We start from the raw sequence: 26,612 nt of genomic DNA, 5'->3' as shown, positions 1-26,612 counted from the left end.
GTTCAATTCACGGGAAAACATGAACAACAGTCAACAAGCATAGATCAAAGATACCAAATAAATATTATTGCTTCCATCTTTAAAAAAATAATTTTGCATTCAATTCAATTTGGACAAGTACTACACGTGGGTTTAAAATTGTACTCAAATTCAGTGTTGTCAATAGAATACGTTACGAAACAGTGGCAATTTTTTCAGGAATCCATTTGTATTTTTGCCGAGAAATAGTCAATGTCTGGAAGTTGTCTGCGGAAATACCAATCTGGCAATCTTGTACAGAGAAAAATGCAGCAGCATAAAAACCTAAAATCGCTACACATGAATTTTAATAATAAAAGGTTTCTGCAGACTCTTAACCTCAGTTCTGGCTTCTCGGTGTTATGGGAATTGCTAATCATAAATAATTGTAGGATCCATGTGAGAGGATTCAACCAAACGTATAATAATCAATAAAAAATCAACCAGGTTTGGTAACTACAAAAATTTATTGGTAGAGCTTTCGCCGCCGCAAAGGCGGCTTCATCAGTACTCTTATTCAAATAGAAATAATTCTATTTAATTGAAATAATCATTCTATTTGAATAAGAGTACTGATGAAGCCGCCTTTACGGCGGCAAAAGCTCTACCAATAAATTTTTGTAGTTACCAAACCTGGTTGATTTTTTATTGATCATGAATTTTAGTTAGGTTTGTCGGAATGCGAAAGAAACGATGTTCTAAAAATACCACAAAGAAACAACACCCACACAAGGAATAGATGGAAAAACCAGGATGGTATAGGACGTGTTGACAGGAAGATTTAAGGTGTAAGTTTAGGGTTACCGTACCTACTTCTGTTACATTATTTCTGAGTACAGTAGAAAAACTTCAGGACAAGAGTGGGAACCTATGGCTCATTTGACAATGGCATCTGGCTTGGAAAAAAATCTAATCTTTAAAAGAGCAAACCGCAAAAGTTTTATCTTAACTTTTCATTACAATTTAGAGCTGAAAATACGCTCAGAATGCACCAAATTTAATGTAATTTTTCATTTTTTTTGGGCAGTGGCTATTTAACCGGCGCCGGTTTTTGAATCTAAAACACTATTTGACCGGTCATGGCGTCACTATGTAGGCATTTTTTTCTTTTTCTCTTTCAAAGCAAAAGACGAGAAGAGTGCCTATATAAGTTCTAAACTCAACACCTACGTTCAACTGATTCGGTGGCGCATAGGATACTTATCGGGCTGGTGCTCCAGAGGGGATGAGTTCGATACGGTACTACGCGGAAGCGTTTTTTTTCAATTTTTAATTAAAGTTTGACCCGAAGTGACTTAATTGTTAGGCTTCTGCATTTTTGTGGTCAATTTTTAATTTGAGTAGCTTACAGCCCAATTTTTTATGTCTTCAAATATGAGTAGGCCTAATAAAGTTAAGAGTTTTTTAATTTTCTTGAATTTAAGAATTTCTCTGGATAATTTTCCGTTCGTCATAAGAGGATGTGACCATGTTTGCCGAACGACGCAAAAATGTAATGCGTTGTTCGTCACTGGAAAAGTGTCAAAAATTGTCATAAATTGTTATTTTGGGCTCAAACTTTGTAATAATACGTCACCTGGATTTGATTTGTTAAATTTCGTCTGAAAAAAACATTATTGATCTATAATTGTGTTATTAGGTTACACTCAATTATTTCTCATTTACATTCTATTCAATTTGTTTGTCAAATTATACAATCACATTGCGCTAGTTTCATGCAGCCTAACAGGTCACACTGAGAGTCACTCAGCCATTTGTTTTATGACAGAATAATAGGCCTATATCTTTTTTTAAATTGTGATTATTTTTGTATTGTATATAATACTGTTGCTGAAAATGTTTTTACTCGTAGCCTTGTACTATTTATTGGGTTGAACTTTTTTTGGTTGCAGTGAAGTTTAAACGCCCTTGCTACAAGAGTTTATTGATTTCAAAAGTTTTTCCTATTTTTAATCACCCGTAATAAAGTTTATATTTGAATAAAACCTTAGGGCTTCACTTGAGGATTGCAGCAGCACATGGTTTCTTTTCTTTCATTAATATTACTGAACATCAGCCTATCTTGTTTCAATGTAATTTGCGAATGCTTGACATTTGTCACATTAAGAACTGGGAAGCAGCTGACTCGATGACTGATATAGTCTTTCGCTGCTTCCTGTCTGTTGTGGTATTTAGATAGCTATGGTACTATTTTATTCGTATTGTGTATAATTGCACCGTACTATTGTTGCAACAGACAAAATAAAAGGTTTCTTTCTCTCTCTATACAATTAATCGATTTTGTATGTACAAACTTTATTATTATTATTATATTGTATTCTGGTCCAGTACACATGGTACCGGTACTACAGAGAAAAACATTAACATACTCGCAAATAACAATTGATATGAAGAGAAAACAAAGATCACAAGAAGCAGAGAAGATAAGACACAATCATAAATAGTTTTTGACACGTCGCTTAAATATTGCAATAGACATACTATTGACTACAGCAGGCAATCCAGGCATGCACAACTCAAAACAGTACACGGGCCGTTTTAGCAAAAAAATATTTTTTGCGGGCGCGTGCTAACGTTGTTGTAACTAGCGTGTAGCCTATTTTACATAATTTGACCGATTAACTGTCGAATAAGAGATATAGTTGAGAAGATGGTTACTGTCAAGAGACGGTTGCCTCTCGCACTACAGTATCTAGTTGTTTTTAACGCTTATCGGCGGTAAAGCATCGGATTCGTTGATTATGTAACTGTAACCATGGAGAAAAGTTTATTACTGTTTTGTTCTATTTATCTCTCATAAGAGCTTGTAACTATGTTTCGACGGTTTTACAACAAAAGTAACCCCTCGACGGTGACAAACAATAACAAATCCAACGAAGTATAAATTCCTAACATTAACAAGAAATCTACATGCTAATATAATACTAATATCTATTATACATAATACAAGACTAATATCAAAACATGAAATTTAATGAGAAACGTTACATCTTTTGTCATAACGCGATTACGGGGTACTGTATATTTTACAAAATGCTGACAACTCAACCAACAGTAAAATTCTGATGTACACTGACACCTACGGTACCAGACACTACGTTTTGAAAATATTCATCCGCGCACTTTGTGCAGAAACAAGCAACAAAGGTTGGACTGTTGTTGTAAAATTTTTCAGCAAAAATGAGCGAAATCACGGAATATCTCGTGGGCCGCATGAAAAGGTTTCGCGGGCCGTATGTTGTGCATGCCTGAACTACAGCATATGGTAAATTATTCCAATTTCTGTGTAGAAAACTGTGGAATGGCCCGTTTCGGTGAGTCCGATTCGGTGAGTTTGATTCGGTGAGTACGATCCCACTGGGGATTTTTTCAAATTTTTTTTTAAATTGTCGGGTTCCGTAGCCTAATTATCATTGCCATTTTAGGGTTAGGGGTTAGAGGTTAGGAACTCACCGAATCGGACTCACCGAATAGTAGCAGACCCAGAAAACTGTGACCTATCCAGCTGAAAAGCAGACAATCCATGGCGATAGTTTGGATATTTGGACGGGTCTGCTACTATTCGGCTAGTCCGATTCGGCTGATCCGATTCGGCTAGTCCGATTCGGCTATTACCCTTTTCGGCTACAGCCCGATTCGGCTAGTCCGATTTGGCTGATCCGATTCGGCTAGTTCCCTATTGGGCTACAGTCTTTATCTGTTAGTTTCCTATTCGGCAATTTTTTGAAAATCCAACGATAATCCTTCTGTAATCCAACATCGTTTCTTTTGCATTCCGACAAAGAAAAACAAATTGAAATGAAATTTAGCGAAAAATGTTTGAACTATTAAATTGAACTGTTTGCTCACATAAAATGGACAACAACGTCTTCTGTTTATTTAGAGAATGTTGTAATATCGCTTCTTTTATAGTTGAAATCATCGAAGCTTTAGATGAGTGGGGTTTAGACCTAACCATTGAGATCTTAAAACTAAAAAGCGAATTAAATTTATTTTTGAACTATCAATGTTTGCTCAGATAAAATTGACATGTATCATGCGTCGCCGTCTGCATGCAAACTTAGAATATATTAGAATCCTCAACTATTACAAAATTCTAAATCCAACGACGCTTTCTGTTTATTTACTGTAGAGAATTTTGTATTTTGATCTCGAAGCTTTAGATGAGTGGAGTTTAGACCAAACCACTGAGATCATAAATCATATTTATGACACCGGTTACATCCCTAGTGATATGGTACGTTCCATATTCATAACTTTACCAAAGAAAACCGGAGCAACAGAATGGTCACTCCACGGAACAATTAGCCTTGTGAATTACGTAACAAACAGCTTACTCCGAATCATGTTGATGAGATTGAGACCAAAACTACAATCGGAAATTTCAACAGCACAGTTTTTATTTGTTCCAGACAAAGGGACCACAAAAGGAATTTTTTACATTAAAAATGATAACAGAGAAATGTATGTCCGGTTCTTCTGTTTATTTAGAGAATTTTGTATTTTAATTCGACAATATGGTATCTTTTGCATTCTTGCATTTTATCCAGTGTTTACCTTTGAGTGCCTTCCCAGACGGCAAAATCTGTCATTTTTACATTCATTCAACGTCTGCAGACGTTGAATCAATGTAAAAATGACGAGTTTTGATATCTGGGTTCGTTCAAAATATGTGTTTTACATGAAAACAACAGTTTTCATGATTACCAATAGGGGTTAATGAGATAAAGTCTCAGCGAAAACGTGTCAACGAAAAAAAGACAGTTGCCAAATAGCGTTTGCAATAAAAGATGAAGTTAAAACCTAAGTGGCAGTTTAGAGTAAACCTGGGTTTCGGCGTTACATGACCTGAAATTCCTTTGGTTAGTTCCTTCGTTAGACTCTCAGTTGATGTTACTTGATCATGGCAGAGGAATCGATTAGTACACAGCGCAAAGGTGAGGTTTTTCTACATGATGGCTACATGTTTCAACTAGCTCAATATAGTCCAGACGGGCTTAAGAAATACTGGCGTTGTTCCCGACGTGATGAGAAATGCAAGGCTCGCATCAACACTTGTGTGGCAACAAATCAGGTAATAATGTGTGTTATGATGACTATATTTTGATCATTTGAGAAAATGTGCCAAGAAATGTCAAGTACTTGAATTGTAATAATCGCAACCATTGTTCACCTGCATTGACGTTGGACCTGGGAATGCACCACGGACTGCCCTACCCTAATAATAACAACTGCTTTGATAGTGACGTTGTGCTATTACTTATTACTAGGGCCATTTTTTTACCTAAAAAATTGAAAAATATGACTTTATTTTTTGAAATATATGATAATATATGACTTTGTTTTAAGCATCAAATTTATGCTAATCTCTAATTAATAACTCGTATGTAAGTTTTTACATGTATTTTGAACAACAACACACTCGAACAACTAACAAAACACTTCTATTTCACTTGAAAATCACTACAAAAATTCAAATGTCTAATGCATCCACTGGCGCCGACTTGCGGGGTGGCCAGCCACGCCACCCCATAACCTCTATGGCATGATGGCAGCCACCCCGTTTAGGTTACATTACTTACTGCAAATAAATGTAATTTGAACGGACGTTTAAATCTTTTTTTGATTATTGGTTTTCGCTTCAAGTCAACGTAAAGCAAGAGGTGAACCAATACAGTATTGCGAAGAAAATGATTGTTTTTGTCACAAGCATGATACTTGCGTAACATCAAGCAAGCTACGTGAAGATTACGCAACACGTGGCTACGATTTGTTTCCTTGTTGTTGGGATCGTTTTATTTGTTACTTTTCATAAGTCATTGTTACATTTGTTAGGTTTACAATGGGATTTATTAATCAATAAAATACGATCTTTCCATTGCCTCTCCCAAAAATCTTTTTTGAAAAATTTTAAACTGCTTAATATCGCTATAAATTATGACAGCTATAAAATACTCGGAAATAAAATTAGCTCCACCCCCTAAATGAATATCTATTTTCAAATTAAAAAAATGCAATTTTCGAATGCTTAGTAAAAATCAAACAAAAACATGCAGTTTGAAAGTTTATAGGTTGCCATATTGTGCTATCTGCCACCCCGTGCAAAAATAAAAGTCGGCGCCTATGTGTAGGCCTACCTACCAAACCAGCTACTTAGTAGTACGAGTCAAAGCTCTGTACTCGAAAAGTACCCTTGACTCTTGAGGTCTCAGCACTGGTTGACTTAGTCGCCGTTAAGCTGAACTATCGTAAGTCCAAATTTTTCAAAATTGCGTTTTTGGTTGATTTGATATCTTTATAAACTACAGTTTATTTTGTTAAAGCATCGTAAGTCCATCTGCTTTAGTTTTGATGATACAGAATGATGAACTATCGCAAATTGGAGTTACGATAGTTTTGCAAAAAAATAAAATAATAAAATGGGACTTACGATACTCTGCTCTGAAAGTAATTTTACACGTTTCACGTTAACACTCCCTTTTCTTTTAGGTAATTTTTCTTTCAATCGTTTTTTGCATGTTGATATTCAAGGCTTACTTATATTTCTTTCTATTTCGCATAACAATTTTGCTGTTTTATTGTAACTACATTTCGACAATTTTTTATTGTTAAACTATCGTATGTCCATACTCATTTTTCTAACGTTCAATTTTTGCAAAAAAGAATTATCTTTTTTTCAACAACAAAGCTCCATGAAAGACAATGTATATATAGTTTTCATGTTTTTCCGTTAGAGAACTTTTAGAAAGATCAAACAATGTACAGCAAACACAGCGTGAACTTTAAAATTCAATTTTCTCAAAACTGCATTTTTGGAGTTACGACGGTTCAGCTTATTAGCGACGTAGTGGCCTACTGCAAGTGTTTATAATGTTCAGAGACTGGATTGTGTGTTGCAAAATAATGTGTCAAGATGATGTCACAATGCAAATTAACATCAAACAGCAAGCGCTATTACTAGGCTACAGAAAGTAATAAAAATGTTGCTTCCAATGCTAAGTGAGACTCAGCGTGAGAACTCTCATTGCCTCCCTTCCACAAATTATTATCAAAGTTCAATGTCTACAGGAGCTGTTTGAACTGCATTTACAAAGTTACTCCGGCTCAATCTTTGTATTTTGAAGTAAAAATGAAGTCATATTTTATGATCTAAAACAGAAAATATAACTTTTTATGACTTTATAACTTCTTAAATAGACACCGTAGAAACGTCGTTGTTTCACTGTTATCGGTTTGACAACTTTCTGCATTACCAAAAAAATATGACTTTAATGACTTTTACTGGCCCTACTTATTTCACAGGTAGTGAACACTGGCAAGAATCAGCATTTTTAGAAATGAAGACGATGTTCGATCAAGCTCAAACTTTCAGGAATGTCGTTTTATGATTATTCGCAAGAAAGAAAGTTTGTAGCAATGAAATCGGAGAAAAAGTCCGTTTCGACCCACCCTACTTGTTATGTACCGTATTGATTGTATTGACTTGTTAAACTAGGGATTGGAATTTTGTAATAGTTGAGGATTCGAATATATTCTAAGTTTGCATACAGACGGTGACGCAGGATACATGTCAAGTTTATGTGAGCAACATTTTAATTTAATAGTCCAAAAATAAATTCAATTCGCTTTTTATGTTTCGCTAAATTTCAATTCAATTTATTTTTCTTTGTCGGAGTGCAAAAGAAACGATTGATGATGATTATGTGTCTCATCTGATACAGACGTTGGCGATCATGGTCTTCCAATCTTTTCTGTCATTTGCCATTCGTATAAAATCGTTCGTTTTAACTGTTGTGTTTGTGGCCCATTGATTCAATCTGTTTAAATAAGTTAATCTTTGACGGCCACTGCTTCTTTTTCCCATCCCAAATCTCCCTGTCTGTAAATATGACCTACAAATTGCATCTGGCGCCTTCTAACTGTTCTTATTATCATATCGTTACTTATTGTCTAGCATTCACATCCGTAGGTTAGAATTGATATTACATATGCTTTCAAAAGTTTAATTTTGGTCTTTGTTGTCATGTTGCGATTCCTGAAGACTACGCTCATTTTACTGAAAGTATCCTTTGTTATAGCGATTCTCTTTTTAATTTCAGTGTCACTTTGCCATCGCAAGTTATAGTGTACCCAAGATATTTCAATTTATCAACTTGTTTCACACCATTGAGTGCAACACACCATTGAATGTATGGTTGCAATTTGGATAAGTTTTCATTTTTGATACGGTCATACATTCTGTGTTTGAATTTAACTCTTACCCATTCGTGTACTGTTATTGACAGCACAATTTAATAAGTCCTGTAGATCGTTTGCAGATTCTGCTATCAGGACTGTATCATCATTCATCAGCGTATCTCAAGCTTGTTACATTTTGTACCCCAACCTTTACTCCATTCATATGTTCGATGTCTCTCAAAATCATCTCACTGTAAGCGTTGATAAGATCTGGAGATCGGACACATCTCTCTGTTATCATTTTTAATGTAAAAATTCCTTTTGTGGTCCCTTTGTCTGGAACAAATAAAAATTGTGCTGTTGAAATTTCCGATTGTAGTTTTGGTCTCAATCGCATCAACATGATTTGGAGTAAGCTGTTTGTTACGTAATTCACAAGGCTAATTGTTCTGTGGAGTGAGCATTCTGTTGCTCCGATTTGGTTTGGTAAAGTTATGAATATGGAACGTACCATATCACTAGGGATGTAACCGGTGTCATAAATATGATTTATGATCTCAGTGGTTAGGTCTAAACTCCACTCATCTAAAGCTTCGAGATCAAAATACACATTTCTCTACAGTAAATAAACAGAAAGCGTCGTTGGATTTAGAATTTTGTAATAGTTGAGGATTCTAATATATTCTAAGTTTGCATGCAGACGGCGACGCATGATACATGTCAATTTCATCTGAGCAAACAGTAATAGTTCAAAAATAAATTTAATTCGCTTTTTAGTTTTAAGATCTCAATGGTTAGGTCAAAACCCCACTCATCTAAAGCTTCGATAATTTCAACTGTAAAAGAAATTTAATTATTCAAACATTTTTCGCTAAATTTGTCGGAATGCAAAAGAAACGATGTTGGATTTTGTTGGATTACAGAAGGATTATCGTTGGATTTTCAAAAAATTGCCGAATAGGGAACTAACCGCTAAAGACTGTAGCCCAATAGGGAACTAGCCGAATCGGATCAGCCAAATCGGACTAGCCGAATCGGGCTGTAGCCGAAAAGGGTAATAGCCGAATCGGACTAGCCGAATCGGATCAGCCGAATCGGACTAGCCGAAACGGGCCATTCCGATTTGGACAGCTATATAAAGTGCCATAATTATAACATGTATGATGATGCTATATAACCGCCTAGCACCCAATAAAATACACTTTCGGAACAGTGTCTATCGCTGGTGCAGCAGTGACATAGAATGAGGTGCAAAAAATTGGCATATGCTTCTAGTGGATATCAAATGAATTTCATTTTGAGTAGCTCAGTTTTTTTTTTCAAAGTCATCATCCAAAACATATCTGAGGGATAAATATAAAATTTCCACTTTTGCAAGTGAGATAATGAACTATATCTTGACTGTTTTAGACTTTTATATATTCTTCTATTGCCTCTACTTTTAAACAAGGAAGTTAATTGCATTTCAAGGAACTTGGTTGAAAATGAATCATGTTGCGGGTCAGCAAATTTTCGTAAACAAGCCAAAGACCTCTAAGAAAAAAGCACCAAAAAATGCTTTTGGTTTTTACCTTGAGGATGCAGTGAAAGAACTTAGACGATCTGGACAAAATGTTTCATTCAAAGGTGAAGCAGTTGCTCATGCATCTGAAAGGTGGAAGGTAAATTGCATTTCACTGGCTTGTAGTGTTTTATTATTGGTATTAGTTTTCAAGTTCTCATAAATGACATGTTGCTTGTTATTTTGTCATATGGAAGAATGTCTTATAATTGAGATAAACCTAGTTTTTAGTTTCTAATTGCAACATCCCACTTTACTGGCAATAATCTCATCATTGATTGTTACGCTTCTGACGTAAATCCTGCATAAATGCTTTAGCCACTAGCCGGTTTAGTTTTCTGCTACTCGGCAGGTCTATTGATCTTTTTTGCACATCTTTTATGAGCTATTCTTTTTATTAACTTTAAAGTTTTCTGGATTTGCCGTTCTCTTAATTTTCATTCTTCCATGTAGTTGTGAATCAGGTCCTTTTTCTTCAGAAAGGGATGGAAATCCTATTTATTATGTCGGGCCCCATATATTATGGAACATTTTATCAAGCTGATAAAAGTTTGCTTTTAAATGCAGTTGACCAAGCATGATGGAGATCACACAAAGGGAAATAATGGAAGGCTGCTTTAATTTAACTTTTTTTCTCCAAGCGTTAATCATAATCTTCTCTAACAATTTTATCACCAGATTCAGATCGCCATGCGAAGAAGTGTAATGATGTTGACTATCGGGTGTATTTTTATATTTGTTGCTCTACTCATGCATTTACTACTTAATTTTCTGCCATGAAACATAGTAGTTCAATCTCATCAAGTGACTTTGACGTTAACACAATTCTTTAATGTTGAAAAAATTGAGAAAATTTATTGGCAATATAAAGTTGAGTAAGAGATTAGTCAATCAAACATGTGAGGGTTTTAGGTTCAATGTTGGAATGGTTTAGTTATAAAGTTAAGTTTTGATAAAATATTGCTGCCTACCACCACATGTGATAATGGTCTTGTGGGCCCCAAGCAACCCCATCTCTGCTTAAGTAACTCTTCATGATTCTATAACTGAACTGATTTCATAAAATTCTTTGAACGTGTTACAAAACTCAGTGTCCAAATTTTCCAGAAATTCAACTAAGCTTGACAAGTCATTATCACAGTTAACTTCTTGTAGAGTCACTTTCAAGCATGGAAAGTGGAACATGTCAACCTAACGAGTGGCAATAAACATGTGAGGGCATAAATTGACAAGTCTTTGAATGCAGAATGCTAAAGCACACCAAACTAAAATGCTTCACTGTCATGCACTGGTATCCCATCTTTTCCGTTGACATTGGAAGATCCACACAAAAAGTTGAAAAGATCCGGAATCGAGATCCGCCATTTGAACACCCCTGGTGTAGACGTTTCCCAACTTGTGCCCAGAGCATTGTGACGCAAGAAGCCACACGACCTCGTTCGATAGAAGTTAATCAGTCATGCGGCGTATTAGGCAGCTACAGGGCTCTTTGACTCTTCAAGCGCACGTCGTTGATCTGATGAAAGCCTTTCACAGTGACTTTGCTGAAATTTTAAAAAGCCTTCTAAACCGTAGCTATAGTTCTGAAATGGCGAAGAATTATCAAGTGTCAATTATAAAGTGATTAAGCATGACGTCACTAAAACTGGTGTGTCCGCCGAGAGACTTAATTTGTCCGCCGAGATAGCTGCTCAGACCGGACATGTTTGTCGGCCGTCAACAAAAACGAATTTCGAGGCCTGTGATGATTTGTATTCACCTACAAAGATATTGAAACTGTGTAAACTTTACAACAATTTCATTAGTTGTTCTAATACCTTGCACTAAAAATGTCCATTTTTTCTCATTTTTGTTAAATGTTGAGCTTTTTACATTTCTTTTTAGGCATTTTTGCATGCACTGTTACCTTATTCATCTCGTTTTTTTATAGAGCACAATGTTTTGTTTAAGAACTAAACGTTTTTGTTTTGAGCCTGTTAGTATTGGTGTTTGTTTAAACTGATAAATTAAATAATTTTCAATGCTTCAATTGTAATTTTCAAGAATAATCTGCAGTGCACTGCCAATAACATATGTAACCTTCAAAGCTGCTTTGTTTATAGTTACTTGCTGTTTCAGAATATGAGTCCAGCGGAAAAATCTGTATACGAAGAAAAGGCCAATGCATGGAAAATTCAAAATAAAAAACAAAATAGGCCAGGTCGTTTGGATTGCACTGGCCAGCCTATGGATGTAAGAATATGTATAATTGTATATAAGTACTAACGTCTATGTTATTTCTGTTTTGTTATCAGACATGTATGGGTCATGCAATGGAAATTTGGGTCCAAGATATGCAAAACTATTGTTTTTCAAAATTCTTTTTAAAATCACTGCAAAAATTACAAGCTAAGTTTGAATTACAAGTTAATTTCTAGTTGAATAGGATAGACTAATGAAGAAGCCGCCTCTGTGGTAGCTGTAGCTTTATCAATAAATAACAGGTTTCTCATTTCTCAACCTGGCTGATTTTATTGAGGGATCAGGACATTGTGTCACGTCCGACTTGACGCGAGACAATTGATCGCGATCCAACTGTTGTAGAGAAGACACCGCGAGACTATTTGACGCAAAGTTTACTCTATCTTGCATTGTGTGGATACTTTTGCTTATAAATCATGCTGAATTCCCTTCACAACTTGTTTTTGACTAGTCGACACTGTCTTGTTGTGACTAAACAGCTGTCCATTTTTGTTTAAAAAAGACGATATTATTTAATAGAATGATCTTGTCTTTTTTGTGTTTGCGTAGCTTGTTGTTTCTTGTTCCAAATAGGTGTTGAATGACTTTTCATCTTAGCAAGTGTTTAGTGAAAAATAGTTTCGCCGTGAGATATCTCCGCGACAGGTCTGCCGCGATCAGTTGTCTTGCGTCAAGTCAGCCATGTCAGAATGTCGTATACCTTTTTATTTTCTGTTAATTTACAATAAACTTTATTCTTTCTTTCATTTTACTATTTATATAACTTGTTATATTGTTGTAATAGTGCTGTATGTTTCAATATCACCTCACTGTCCTCAAATGTTAAAATTTGTTTCAGTTTCGAGTTGATATGGAAGACTTGACAGTAAAACAAAGAAAGCAAGCAAGGAAAATTTACAGAAGTCAGTGGCCTGTAGGAAATGGTAAGCTAATTGCTTTCACGTGTAAATGTCCGCAAAAATGGACTTTAACATTTGCCCCACCACCACCATTGAACATGATGATTACAGGTCTCCGAGCTCCTTTATTTTACCGACGACCAAGCATGGATTACCAGAGCTTCTTCCCGGCGGCCAAATTCTTGGATCCCGCAGCCAAAATAAAAAATCCTTTAAAAATTTGTATTTTTAAAATCCAATAATTAATGTCGTGTTTTTGCGTTCGTTCGAGTAAGAGCAACACAAACTAGACCCTAATGTAAAAAGAAAAAAAAATTTCACGTACAAACTCGAGTGGTGAAAAAAATTGAGAAAAGTAATTTTAAATTCCAACAGAGTATTAAGAAATGTTGGCCTGTGGAAGCCGGCGTCCAAACATGGCCTACCGGAGAGGTAGTTTCGGAGGTCATTTAACGACTTCTCGGCGGCCATGGCCACCGGGAGCTTAGAGCTAGAGGCCTGTGATTAAGTCGGAATCGCTCAACTTTTAGAAACGAGTTATTCTGAGTTATTTCGTTTGTGGGACCGGGCTGAAACGCTCTAACACTCCCGCATAAGCTCATTCAACTGTGTGAATAAATCAATAGCTATGTCATTATATACATGACTACAGCGTGTAAAATAGCTATCGTTAGGTGTTGGGCATTAGCTGTTTATGGTTACTGTCAATGACTACGATGAACAATGAACATACAATGGTTAGCTTTAGTGGTAGTTCAAATAATATATAACTACGAGTGGCGGCTAGTGAGTAGTGAAACTGGTAATGATCATTTGCATTGTATCATTGTATCATTTTTGTATTATACGGTATATATACAGTATATATACAAATAGCTACTGGGAAAGACATACAAATTCTATAACTCCAACTATTGTGCTAAGCGTATGATTTTCATTTTCCAAATTGCTGCTCTTTAGCATACTGCAGATTCACTGTCTTTGTTTCAGTGAGGAAATATTTTGAGATCCGTACAATCTAAACGTTTCATTATAATTTATGTGCGCAGCCACGTTCTGCAATGAAATGTGCTGATGGCACTGTCTCGTTCTTGCTTGCAGGTGTCTGTGATGTCCATTTTTACTTGATTTCTTTTCAATCCCTTTTCGAACTTCCTGATGAAGAGGGCTACCAGCCGTGCGAGGTTGCTTGCATCGACTATACGCTAAACAGGGGAATCGAGAGAGTTTGGCACAAATTTATTGACCCAGGTACCAGCTTATTTGTTCAAAACATCATATTTTAGCTGATTTAGGCCTTCACTCCCACAGCGTTACTGTTGCTCAAATTTTTGACTATAATTTATAGGAACGTTTTGATTTTCCAAGTTTTTTTACTGATGCGTTTCAGTGGCTCGTGAGTTATGAGTTTGATTTGTGTCATCTCGAGCAGTGTAATTCTCGGGCTTGTGACTTCAGTTCAGCCCGGCGTTTTTGTCTAATGTATGCAAACAATGTTTTCAGTTTATAAGTTATTTTGTTCGAAATTTTTATCTGTGCAGAATTAGAAGATAGCGATTTTTCTCTCGTTGTGTAGCAGCTGCCTTTAAATATCTACTACACGCTTTTATCTACTAATTAAAACAACATGAAGTTGTCATTTAGAAACTTAGTACAAAGTAATGTATCATGCTTTCTGTTTTGCTGTTAAATAGTCATTAATACTCTCTGTGCCATTATGACTACGTAGTACTCTTAACTAGTCCTATAAATCTTTTGCATATGTTTTACGTCTCTTTTAAAAACTCTATTGCATAATCATCCAGTTTACTGCTTTAGCTTTGATGTAAAAAGTTAATATTTTTGATGTTGTAATTACAGAAGCATGATGTCAGGCAGCAATGACTTCAATGCTGCCAATCATTTCTGTTGCTATTTTTGTGTATTTGTGTTTCTTTTACATATTTCGTTGTGTAAATGTGTGTTTATGATTTTTCAACTCGTATTTATCTGAATGAGTGAACATGCGGTTGATAGCAGCCGGGATACGAAAGAGGCTTGTACTGATAGGTAGATAGATCGTTCCTTCTACATAGACAATTTGTTGTGGCAGGTGTCACTAATCGTTTTAAAAGCAACAAATATTTTCAATTTTAATAAATTGCAGGACCAATAAAGCTCGGGATGCGAGCAGAGATAAAAATCTTTGCAGAGAAATCACATCGCATTCCCGAAGAGGGATTCGACAAAGCCGACGACCGGTATCACATCATATGGGACGAACTGACCCGCTTTGTCAACCCCAACAGAAACTCATCATTTCCCCCGCTATTCTGCAAGGTACGAAGTGTTCATTGATCTCTCAGCTGTCTGTCACAAATTCGATGTGATATCCCTGTTAACAATGTTTTCGAACCATTATGGACTCTGTTCTCATGTTTGAATATTTTACAATTAAATTTTAAGCATTAATAGTTGAAAAATAAATTTAATTCGCTTTTTAGTCTTAAGATCTCAATGGTTATGTCTAATCTAAACCCCACTCATCTAAAGCTTCGACTATTTTTTTCTGCACGATTTCAACGGTTAGCGACGTTAAAACGATTTAACAGCGGCAATGATAACTAGGCTACGATACCGACGAATTTTCATTTAATTGTTCAAACATTTTATTTATTTTTTCTGCACGATTTGACCGTTTAGCGACGTTGAAACGATGTAAAAGCGGCAATGATAATTAGGCTACGGTACCGACGAACTTTCATTTAATTGTTCAAACATTTTATTTCTATTTTTTTCTGCACGATTTGAACGTTTAGCGACGTTAAAACGATGTAAAAGCGGCAATGATAATCAGGCTACGGTACCAGATAATTTTCAAAAAAAAATTCAAAAAATCTCCGAATAGGGAACTCTCCGAATCGGACTCTCCGAATCGGACTCACCGTAACGGGCCATTCCGAGTAATTAACGCCTGATATGCGGTCCACATTTTGACTGGGTATGATACATTATCCTGTTTGCTTAGCTTCTTGTTGAAAATGACCTAAAGAATCATTGTATGAAAGTTTAAGGAAGACTTTGAACCGGATATTTTATTTTAGATTGTGTGCTTTTCTTATATGAACTCGGCCACACTGTTTTGACTTCCTTATTTATGTCACTCTGTGTTGTCTCACTTGTATGCTAGGAAGGTACGAAGCAGTGTCCCCCCTAACGAGCGCATATGCGCCGTTACATCAGGACATTTCCGCAATGAAATTTGATTGCTGCCTACTTGCAACACTCCGAATTCTAAAGTAGAAAACAACAATATTTTCAACGCGCAGTTAACGACTGGGATCATCGACACGCTTGACGTCTAGTTGGCAAGCTTTTGTAGTTTTTACCGACCTCGAGTAACGCCATAGGCGTACCACACTGGAAGTCGTAATAAGTATTAAATTATTCTTTGTCTTTGTGGCACCTTTCAAACCTCCATTGCCGACTGTGGAGAATTTCCCTTACGAGACATAGTCAAGAATAAGAAGGTTGTCCAGGATCCAGGTTGTTTCATTCATATCATCCAGTAGCAGATACAGAGGCCACCTGGTCCCGTGGGGTACACGGCAACCAATGTGGTCAAATTTACTAAAATAAAAGTTTCTGCTGTTTACTTTAAGAATCTAATTATATTTGCAATCCACTTCTTTTTCTCAAGGAATTCCAGTGAAACGTTGTACTTGTGCTCAAAATACTGCGGCAAAGACTCGCACAAAAACGAGACTGTAAGACTTTGATTCGAGCAATACCGAACAGAATCTGCCGATTGAAATGGTGTTTACAATTTATTATTATTACATACATGGTAAAACTGGAAAAATAGACTTTCAAAAAAGGGGCGATGCGATTGATCCTAAATAAGTTTCTATTATCATTGACTTTGATATTAAGTAAATGTAACATGTTTTCCTGGCGCTTTTTGCGGAGCAAAACAGGTAACAGACCAACCGAAAGGTGCCATTAAGGAAGTCCTTTCTCAGTTATGTTCAGTTGTTCGGACTGTGACGTTAAATTGAAAGTTTTGCTACTAGAATGTTTTCATCTGTACTGTCTGTCACATGAACAATATATATAGTTCAAGAGAACTCCAAAGGTTCAATTGCCCTGCAAACGCGGCTTGTATTGACAAGTCATTGTTTTGATTGATTTTGGCTTTTCCGCTCAAGCATACACCTATGGGGAATGGCTTCTTCCTCTACTTGTGACAAAACGTCCCTTTAATATTAGTAATAGCAAAAAATCATATATATATTGAATTTTGCATTGTGTGACATTATTACAAACTAACGATTATTTCAGTATTTCCCATGCAAAAACTCCGATGTTGCGTGCTCTGGTGTAGCCTACCTCTTTTGTTGTACTGTTAACGTATAAAGACGTGAGAACGAAAACTGTGAACATAACGAAAATAAACAGCGAAAATACTGAATACAGAGCTCTGTAAGCAATTATATCTTAAACCTTAAATACAAATAATATCTGAAACCTTGAAATCTTCACCAGAAAAAGTGTCTTTGGAGACTCACGTACATATATCTTGGTAATGTGTTCAGGTTCATCGTACGAATGCTTGAAATGCTCTCAATTTGTTTTATTCAAGTGTGACTTTAGTACTTTTCGTTCTCATCTCTTCATTTCAATATAATTTCATGCGTTTCTAGCACTAGTTGCTACGTTCATCTAATGGAATTGAAAGTAAAATTAACAACAAACAGGATGGTTTATTGCTTCACTGACGTTTCGCGCACCGTGACAATGCGCATCCTCAGAGCGAATAACACATCAATTTCATCAGATGAACGTAGCAACTAGTGCTAGAAACGATAATTGTCCTGATGAACACCCAAACTTTTCAGTATTCATAATTTCATGCGTTACTTTGCTAGATTTGTTAATTCACTTCTTTTATTTCAGATTGCTGAAAAGCGAAAGACTATTTTCTGTTTGGAGTGGCTTTCTGCTCACGCAGGTGAGGGGGTTTAAAAATTATCAGCGCTTATATTGTTTGTTCACCATAAAGAATTTTCTTGCATCTGGTCGTGTTATTGCTAAAGATTGAACGAGATTTTTTGCTTCGTACTGGCAAAACAAAAGTCGCAGCCAGTGACTCGCATGAAGCAATATTCGCCTCAACTAGGTCTGGCTTTAACTTCTGTCCCCACACACAAAAACACTGTGATCAATTCATTTCTACATGTTTCACGCAATCACGCCGGTCAAACGTCATCTAATTGAGGGCACACTCATTTGAACTCTACCACGTGGAAGTTACAGGGTATTTCAACAACGAATCAAATTCTCCTGAGCCTGCAAAACGTCCCTGACGTTAAATAGTCCGGCAGCTATACCGGTTTAAAAAGTCTTGGAGCCAATCACGGTTTTGCGAGGACAAACATTAACTCTGCTTTACAAAATAAAGTGGAAACCACTTAAGCGCATTTTATATGGCTGTTGTATATTCACCACAGATATGCATGGCTCTCAGCACCATCATATTAAACAGTTTTAGAGCAACTTTGTAAGACGCGTACGTCGGTATCTTTATTCATTTCTTCAGTGCTGAATGGTAACCAAGAACTAGATGCAGCACTATTATAATGTCGTTTTAGTATGACCAGGCAGGTATTTGTAGTATATCTATCAACTAAACGTACTATATCCACTAGGCCACTTCAATGAAAGAATAAAATTAACTTCGTCAGTTCCCACCGATTAATACAAATGTCCGCATTTCTTTATCGCACAGGGGTTGCCAATAGGCTTGGTAAGGTGTACGAACTTGAGGACATGGCTGCTGAGCTGTTCGATCACAGTGGGATGATGAGACCATCACTGAGTACCATCGAGAACGGCTGCAACAGTCATATGTATGACTTTGAAGCAAACACAATGTAAGGAAACTATTAGCAGTCATTTTAGAAGTAGCACTTTCCAGTTACTTTTTTTTTAAGAATCATTGCAGTTGTAATATTGATCATTCCACTAGAGCGCTGTTCTTCGCAGTCTTCGAGTGGATTCGAACAAAGCATTGAATCCTTGAATTGTATTATTCTATTTTCTGTTCTCAACTTTCTTTAATGTAATATTTCTGTAAGATGTCATGGTGTGCCTTCAAAAAAATTGTCAATAAAACTGGGACTGGGGTGTAAGCTAGAAAAAGTTAAAAGCACCGCACCAAGGTACTAGGCTTGTGAGCCAGTTTTCGCAGTGCACCGTTCTGCAATGCACGTTTGATACATTTTAATTCGTTTGTTGCAACAGCAAGTTATTTTCAAAACCTTTTGTATTTTATGTCATTTAACAATTTTGTTTGTCAAAATCTTAAAATCTTGATGTGAGAGTAAAGTTGCAGATAGCTTGCGGATTACGATTGCACTCGCTTGCTTTGCAGGTGCGACTATCATGAAGAGATCGAATGTATTCATTGCTCTCTTCTCACCGTGAACAAATGCTGGTGAGGAAATAGTCGGATATGACATGGTTTTGTTAACACTAAACATGGGATTTTTTTTATGTTTTGTTCTTCCAGGGATATCTAAAGAAGGGGATGCGAAGGCTCACAGCGATTGCCTTATTCTTATGACACTACCAGGGCGGTAGTTTGTAGAGCGTGAAACATGCAGTTCTTTTCACAATTGCAGAAAGTTTTGTTGTGTAGCTGGTACAGTCAGTTACAGAAGACAGTTAGTAAATGTTACATAGAGCATATATAAAGAACACTTGTTTGGAAAGACAGTTGAAAAGTTACCAGTTTGCTGATTTTCCTAACAAAGTCTTTGCAGTAGGCCAGATGTAAAGCAAATAAACGGGTGGTTGAATTAACAAATCACCATGAGCATGCAGTGAGTATCCAGGCCTGATGCCAATAGCGCAATGCAGGTTATCATAACAAGAGTTATTGAACTACTACCGGTGGTAATTGTCATTTTACGGTAAACAGAGATTATTTACGATAAACAGAAGCCCTTCTATTGTCAGACGTATTAAAAGCCTTCATATCCCCTTCTCTAGATATCCCTGTGTTCTTCAAGCATCTACGATGGAAAATGTCGTACCAGGTGCACCACACGTTGTACCTGCACTCCTATCGACCAAAAAAGTTTAAAGATAGCACATTCTAGCATTTCGTTTCCTCATACAATATACATAGTTGCGTTCGGGTAAATCAATTGCCTTCCGCCGACTTGGACGACTTGCAGTTGAAGTGCTATTATTTTTCCGTACTTAACAAAGTTGCCTTTTTCACATCGTTTCAATGTTTAATGACGTTAAAACGATTTGAAAAAACCAACTATGCTTTTGCTGGCTGAGAAAAGGTATCCATGAGGTTGCTGCAATGCTGCAGGCGTAGCATTAAATTTTAATTTAAATCTAAACTTACTTGACTTTTGGTTCCGTGTCAATTCGTATGGACCGTGTATCCAACGTTTAAGCAAAGATTGGCAGCAAAAGGTTAAAATGTGTCTCTAGTGCCCACTGCCCATAGCTCTAGACGCAACAGGCAATGTGGACACAATTGTTTTCAATTTGTGCAAAAAAGTGCATCGTTTTAATGCTCCTGAAGTATTGTGAACCTCCGACAGCGTCCTCCAGTGGCAAAATTTGAACCTTTTCACAATGAAAATCAAAAACTACCCCGACAAGCGAGGAACACTTTGATGGATTTTCTTTTCAAAACTTCAGATGGGTGGTCTACTTACATCAACATAACCAAAATGCAGACAAGCAATATTTGAAACGGTCGAGGCACCTGCAATAGTGCAATAGCCTAGTATCCATCCACCAGTTGCTGCTGGATATAAATTTGCTCTTGCGCTGCCAACACCGACATCTGAGCTGTCATCACTTGATCTAGTCATCTGTGTATAACACAAAACTAGTGTAAAACTACTGACTTATTAGACCTTTTGTTGATGGATCACGAGTAAATGTTGCGTGTTGATGGCGATTTGGTAATTCGGCGTGGTCATCCATCGTAACTGACTGGTTATGATTCTACTTTTCTATGCTGTGTTTGGTCATTAACAAACTTTTAAAAAAATTGCTCAGAATACGATTTACGTTAATTGTATCTTGCAGTTACTGGATGAGTGATTCGCTTGCAAAGGCTTATGGCTTTGAGATAACTGACCAGCATCTCCCTGTGAAGAAAGAGCCGAGTTTCACTATCATCGCTCCCGATACGAAACAAGTCGAGGATTTTCCGGTGAGGGATATCTTACCCCGAACAGGGATACCTTCAAGAACTGTTCATGAAGGACGTATCGATATTAATGTAGTTGGAATATTGAAAGAAAACCCTTGTTATTTTTGAGTTGTTGATCGATGGTTCTTGTTGATTGGGTCTTCAAATCCTTAAAGAAAGCTTGTAAAGAAAACGCGAACGTTCTTACTTGGAACCTGATTTACATTCAAGAATATTCGTTTTTTCCTCATTTTGTGCTGACTTCATGTTTTCAGGGACATCGGAGGCAAAATAGAGATCGTCCAAATCCTTTAGCTTCCAGGAGAAACGAAAACCACGAGTTCATTCAGTATCCGCAGAACAGACAAGTTCCTCCCAGTGGCTACGCTTCTAGGGATGTCCGCTATAGGCCCAGTTTTGACGTGGTAAGTGACGTTTTTGAACTTGATCTCATGGAATGGAGCTCTTCTTGTGAGATCTTCTCATCTTTACTTTCCACATATTTCCGTTCGTTTCGGTAATGTTGACTCGTTTGTGCTAATTGTGGTTGAATATCCATATCGAAAGCTAATAAAGTGATTTGTTTCGTCTTTTTAATCTCCTTTTCGCCACAGGTACCTGTCACAACCCAATGCACAACCATGCCCTTTGAGAATTCCTCTTATTCAGTGCAGAGTTTCAACTCGATGCCACCAGACACAACTACTCTGACTGAGAGCGTAGATCAAGATCCAAAGATGCAATTCATAAGCGGTAGGTTTGTTAGTTTCTTAGAAGAATATTTGACTGATGTGCTTTATTTTTTTATCAATTTCATCCCTATGCTAATGTGTGATGCTTCCAACAAAGAGTTCAAGGTTGCAGCTATTCCACTTTTTGCTTATCCCATTGAGTGTTACCAAAACACCGCTCTGAGTGGTGATTGAACCTACTATCCTTGAGACCACTGAACATACCCAGCTGCCAGTCGATCAAAAGCTAACTCAGCAATGATTTCGATTAATCAAGGGTGGATAGTTGTGGTAAACAGGGTTGCCCAACTGACAGTGATCTTCTAACATTCGTCTTTGGTATTAGCTGTGAAGGACAAAGGTTCTTCGACGTGAAAGACCTGTGATGGAAAACCAAACCTCCCAAGATCATGTATGGAAGAGATCTACATAGTTTGTCATTCATGAATCAATCGTGCTGTATTAAAGTTTCTACTTTTTTTTTTTTTTTGTGAAAGTTAGGGATCTTGCTACCTGAGCCGCTTTTTGATTGGTAGAGAAAGATTTTCATCCAACTATAATCCTTTTTAAATTTGTCGATTTTTTGTTTATTTAACATAAAATATAAGATAGTCAGCTGCCTTGTCTTAAATATATATTTAACTTGGTAGGAAACAAGCCAAGCACTGGATTAAGTCGTCGTCCTGTCTCTAATCCTCATTTTACCAATGTAAGTAAACGTTTGTTGAAATAGTGTTGCCAAACGCCGTCAAGTGAATTTCTTCACAGCCGCATAGAAAATTACCCAGTCGCAATACCATATCATCTGCGTTTTTTACAGCTGATTTTTCGCCAATCTTAGTTGATCTCAAAAAAGGTCTTTGCCTTCTTTGCCGTGTTGCCAGCTTTCCAATTAAAGCTAATCCTTCTACCCTTACTTCGTGGAACTCCAAAATTTTCCAATTGCAATTTTTTGTTTTTAACCACCTTAAGTTTTTTCCAAATTGGGACAAAATTTGCTATCTGGCAACGCTGGTTTGAACTATTCTTGAGGTGCTGACACTTGTCAAAAGAAAGCGTCTTTTTGCATTTAAATAAGAAAAAACAAGATTCACTTACATTTTCAAGTTCTTATCCACAGTTGGCCTCGATGTAGGCACCACTTGAAGTGTCTGTTTACTTATCTCGCTTCTGCCTTCCTTTTTATGGTCCGCTGTTTGATTTATTTAAACAATTATAGATTCTACTGAGGAATAAAATGAGAAACGTAATGAAAATGAAACAGTTCAATTCAGTTTTATAATACTTCATATTCCAAGTAATAACATTCTCAGAGGAAACTCTTTACAACTTCTGCTATAGCGCTGAAGCGGTCTGCTATCACTATCCTCCAAGGTAACACGAAAATAAGATCCGACAGCAAATTTGTCGGATTGTATCTGTCTTTATGTTGGTCGCGTTATATATGTTGGTTATATATGTTTTATGTTGGTCGCGTTTAACACCCTGCTCTGAATCTGTTGATTGATTGAATCTTTATCCTCAGACTGGGAAAGCTTCTTGAAGAGCTTAATCCTGGCAGTTTCGCATACTTGTAGAGGCTTTGAATCACTGACGCAGGCCCGGTCACCGAGATTGACGAGTGAAGTTTCCGATTGTTGAAGTCTTATTGCCGGGGAATTATTCCAATCACAAATCAGCTTTCCCCAAGCCATTAGTATGTCAAGCTCTATAATTTTTTTCTATGCCACATTAAATAACTCCGTCTGCGTGTTCTGCAGATCAACGTGAACTTGTGTTAGAAAATCATGCGATTGTGCATGGTGGTGGAAACTGTCTTCACCAACAGTTAATTTGCACATTCTCTTAAATGAAGGAATCCCTTCGCAAAACTTGCTTCCAATCGAATTGCCATAAGCTACCTTTGCGTTGTGTAACTAAAGACTAAATATTTGAATTGGGTCTGTTGTGGTTGGGAAAATTTTAATCTACCTCACTTACTGTATTTTATTACCAACATTTCTATTTCAGAAGCAAAGTACGATGGCTGCAAACTTTCCAGTGAAGCCAAAGGAGTGGCCGCCTTCAGGTTGGTAGCATGGCTGGTCATGGTCAGTGTACGACTTTTGAAGCGACAAAAATAACGTTGGCTGCCGAGCAGAGCTATTTTTAAGTTTTGTAATTTTCAGTTTTAATCTCATTCTCGCTTCTATCAACTCATTGTGTGATGAAAAGCGAAACTTTGTGACAAAATAAAACGTTGTCAACAACTCAATTTCAAAACCGGTCAACCCAAGGCTTTCTGTCTTTGACTACTTGTCATGGCCAACCACTCGTTTTTAAGTCACTGAATCATTTTGTTATCATTTCTAGGGTCTTCTAGTATGGTGACAGGTGATGGAATCGATGCCTTGTCTGAAGATTTTAATGCCACTATCAGCATGTCGTCTTCTGGTAAGCTGATTATATTTAATGGTGTGATGATATGATTATAATAATTATTAATTGATTTGTGCATGGAAAGCTTTGCGAAATCGTTTTCTGGTTTCTGGTGAAACTATTTGCTGCAACTGCTGAATTTCAATTCGATATAAGAAAAGAATCACGACTGTCAGTATTGACTGAGTGAGACTTTAACGTTCAGAGATCAGCAAACTCAGGTTTAATAAATTTTGGACTCGAACTTTATTTGAGTTGATCTCAAAATTATTTTCCCCATCTGCTGAGGTGGAGATGATGAGAAAGTCCCCACATGTATTGGCTGGGTTCTTGTGTCTAGAGAGTGTCTGCTGGTCACTAACTCCAAAACAAGTTCTGGCAGATACCAATGTGGAAACTGAAGCACTTTTAAATTTCCTCGCTGTTCAAATCAAATGTTATTGTTTGAAACAGAGTCTTTTAACTGAAACAATTTATTTCAAACGAGCCTTTGGGTCGTTTCGAAACAACTTTGTTCTAAACCTTCCGGATGGTTGATCCTTGCTTCACAGGCGTCTATTGCAGATAAGTTCAGTTACACTGACAAAAAGTGCATTGCTTGTGCTAGCTAACGTTCTTGTGAAGCATTCAGTATTTTTGCGTATTCATTTCAGTCTTTTACAAAATGTTCTTCAACATCAGGTATTTCTGAAGCAGATGAGGATTTAAAGCCCAGAATTCCTAAAGCAATGCTTGGTCGCGGCAGGGGAAGGGGAAGATTTCGCTAATCCTTTCTCCCGCCTGAAACAATCGCTTCTATTTGACGTGACAGCCATCGCGATTCACTTTCAAAACGACACCACTCAAGTTGGCCACACGTCATGCCGTTTAAATATCCAAGGAATCACCTAAAACATTTTGCGTATTTTCTTTTCGTTTGATCCTGCTACTTTTGAGAAGTTACCAAAGGCTTTCCTGTTTACTTTCATCGGTTTGTTTCTTTACGGTTAGAAGTCGACTTAACACGTCGTGGCATGTCGCAAAACACAGGCTCTGGGACGAAGGAATGTTAATACGTGATTGAAATACGGCCAGTTTTGCTTTTTCCTGTTTGTCAGCGTTGAACTTATGATCCTCATAGGAAAGTCTACTATTTTATTTTGAGATGCGTACACCATTATACTGAGGCTTTCCGGTGATGCATCTTGATTGTTTAAAGATCTCCACTTGCAGTGTTTTGGCGGTATCAAAAAAATAATAACTCAAAAGTGACACGCAAGCTTCACACGATATTTCGTCATAGCAAGGACGGCGTTGCTTCGAAGCAAATCAAAGTGCCATTGATTTCATTCTATCATTTGCTTTGTTCATGTAAATGCGCAACTTATTCATACAGTACACAAACGTATTATTTGCGTCACTTTAACGTCTATTGACATTGAGTGATGTAAAACAACGGAATTTATGTTTGATGCATCGACAGCTCTTTGTGAATTGCCAAAGCACAAACTTCACATCCACTGAAGACGGAACCGACGACCTTGTGCAGTCTACTTGACTGTTTCCGATATAGTTTCTAAATTTGCTAAATTTTGCATTGATCCAACGCTTGGAAGTAATTATTCGTGGGCAAGTTGCAGTTTGTTTGCAGAGATGTGGTCGCCAAAACTACATCGCTTGTAAATGTTTTACATTTTGCTTGAGGTACATTTACCGCCACCTCGTCATGAGCATCTTGTTTCACATCACAAATTTGTGATAAACAATCAAGTTGAAAAATTTGTGGTCTATTACATTACATCGTGTTTTACATTATTCTTGCGTAACCGCTAGTGTTTACAGGAGGTACTTTGGACCCAGGACCATTTTAGGGTCTCAAAGTCTTGCAAGGGGGGCCTGGAACGAAAAAAACACCGTGTGTACTTTGGGGGGAAAAGTCCGCTTTATGGTACCAGGCTCCAATTATCGCCTTTGTGCGTAGCTTTTGGGATTTGCAAAAATGGATTGAAAAGTTGATTGATTTCCGAATCTGACCGGCTTTATCTTTAGAACAATGTGTTTTTTATTCGAAGTTGTGGGAAAATTTTGTTCTTTCTGTGGTGAATTGACTGTGTGGTTTTCTGTGCAAACTGTTCTTTTGTGAAATACATTTCGCTAGCTTTTTTTAAGACGTTCCAGACATTGTACCAACGTACCTGCAAATACAACAAACCCATATTCGCCTGTAAAATATTGCAGTTGACTTGCTGGTGCTTAAATTGCCTGTTCAAAAAGCCGCACCACTGGATCAAAATATTTTATACAGTAGGCTATTTTATATTCATTCAACGTTTACAAACGTGGAAGCAATACAGAAAGATACAATTTACAAGCCGTGCCTG

The 26,612-nt window shown here is 36.9% G+C and overlaps 1 protein-coding gene across 3 annotated transcripts; it reads left to right on the top strand.

Annotated features, from left to right (window-relative positions):
• Positions 1-731: 731 nt before the first annotated feature.
• LOC145783139 (protein maelstrom homolog) lies at positions 732-26,612 on the top strand. Of its 3 annotated transcripts, none has more exons than XM_082594925.1 (16): positions 732-806; positions 9,667-9,857; positions 11,876-11,989; positions 12,837-12,921; positions 13,999-14,148; positions 15,044-15,216; positions 17,833-17,887; positions 18,665-18,809; positions 19,310-19,372; positions 20,998-21,124; positions 21,379-21,528; positions 21,718-21,856; positions 22,485-22,543; positions 23,845-23,902; positions 24,187-24,267; positions 24,934-26,612. In XM_082594925.1, the coding sequence occupies exons 2-16, from the start codon at positions 9,681-9,683 to the stop codon at positions 25,017-25,019; spliced, it is 1,662 nt and encodes a 553-aa protein (XP_082451051.1). In that variant the 5' UTR covers positions 732-806; positions 9,667-9,680; the 3' UTR covers positions 25,020-26,612. The 3 variants fall into 3 exon arrangements, with proteins under 3 accessions (XP_082451051.1, XP_082451052.1, XP_082451050.1); XM_082594926.1 differs by lacking the exon at positions 732-806 and adding an exon at positions 3,335-3,360; XM_082594924.1 differs by lacking the exon at positions 732-806 and having other exon boundaries at positions 9,611-9,857.

Source organism: Aplidium turbinatum, chromosome 14 (genome assembly GCF_918807975.1).
Source record: "Aplidium turbinatum chromosome 14, kaAplTurb1.1, whole genome shotgun sequence".
In the NCBI taxonomy this organism is placed as follows: domain Eukaryota; kingdom Metazoa; phylum Chordata; class Ascidiacea; order Aplousobranchia; family Polyclinidae; genus Aplidium; species Aplidium turbinatum.
The sequence above is the reverse complement of the archived record's forward strand: the minus strand, read 5'-3'. Positions and strand labels throughout refer to the sequence as shown.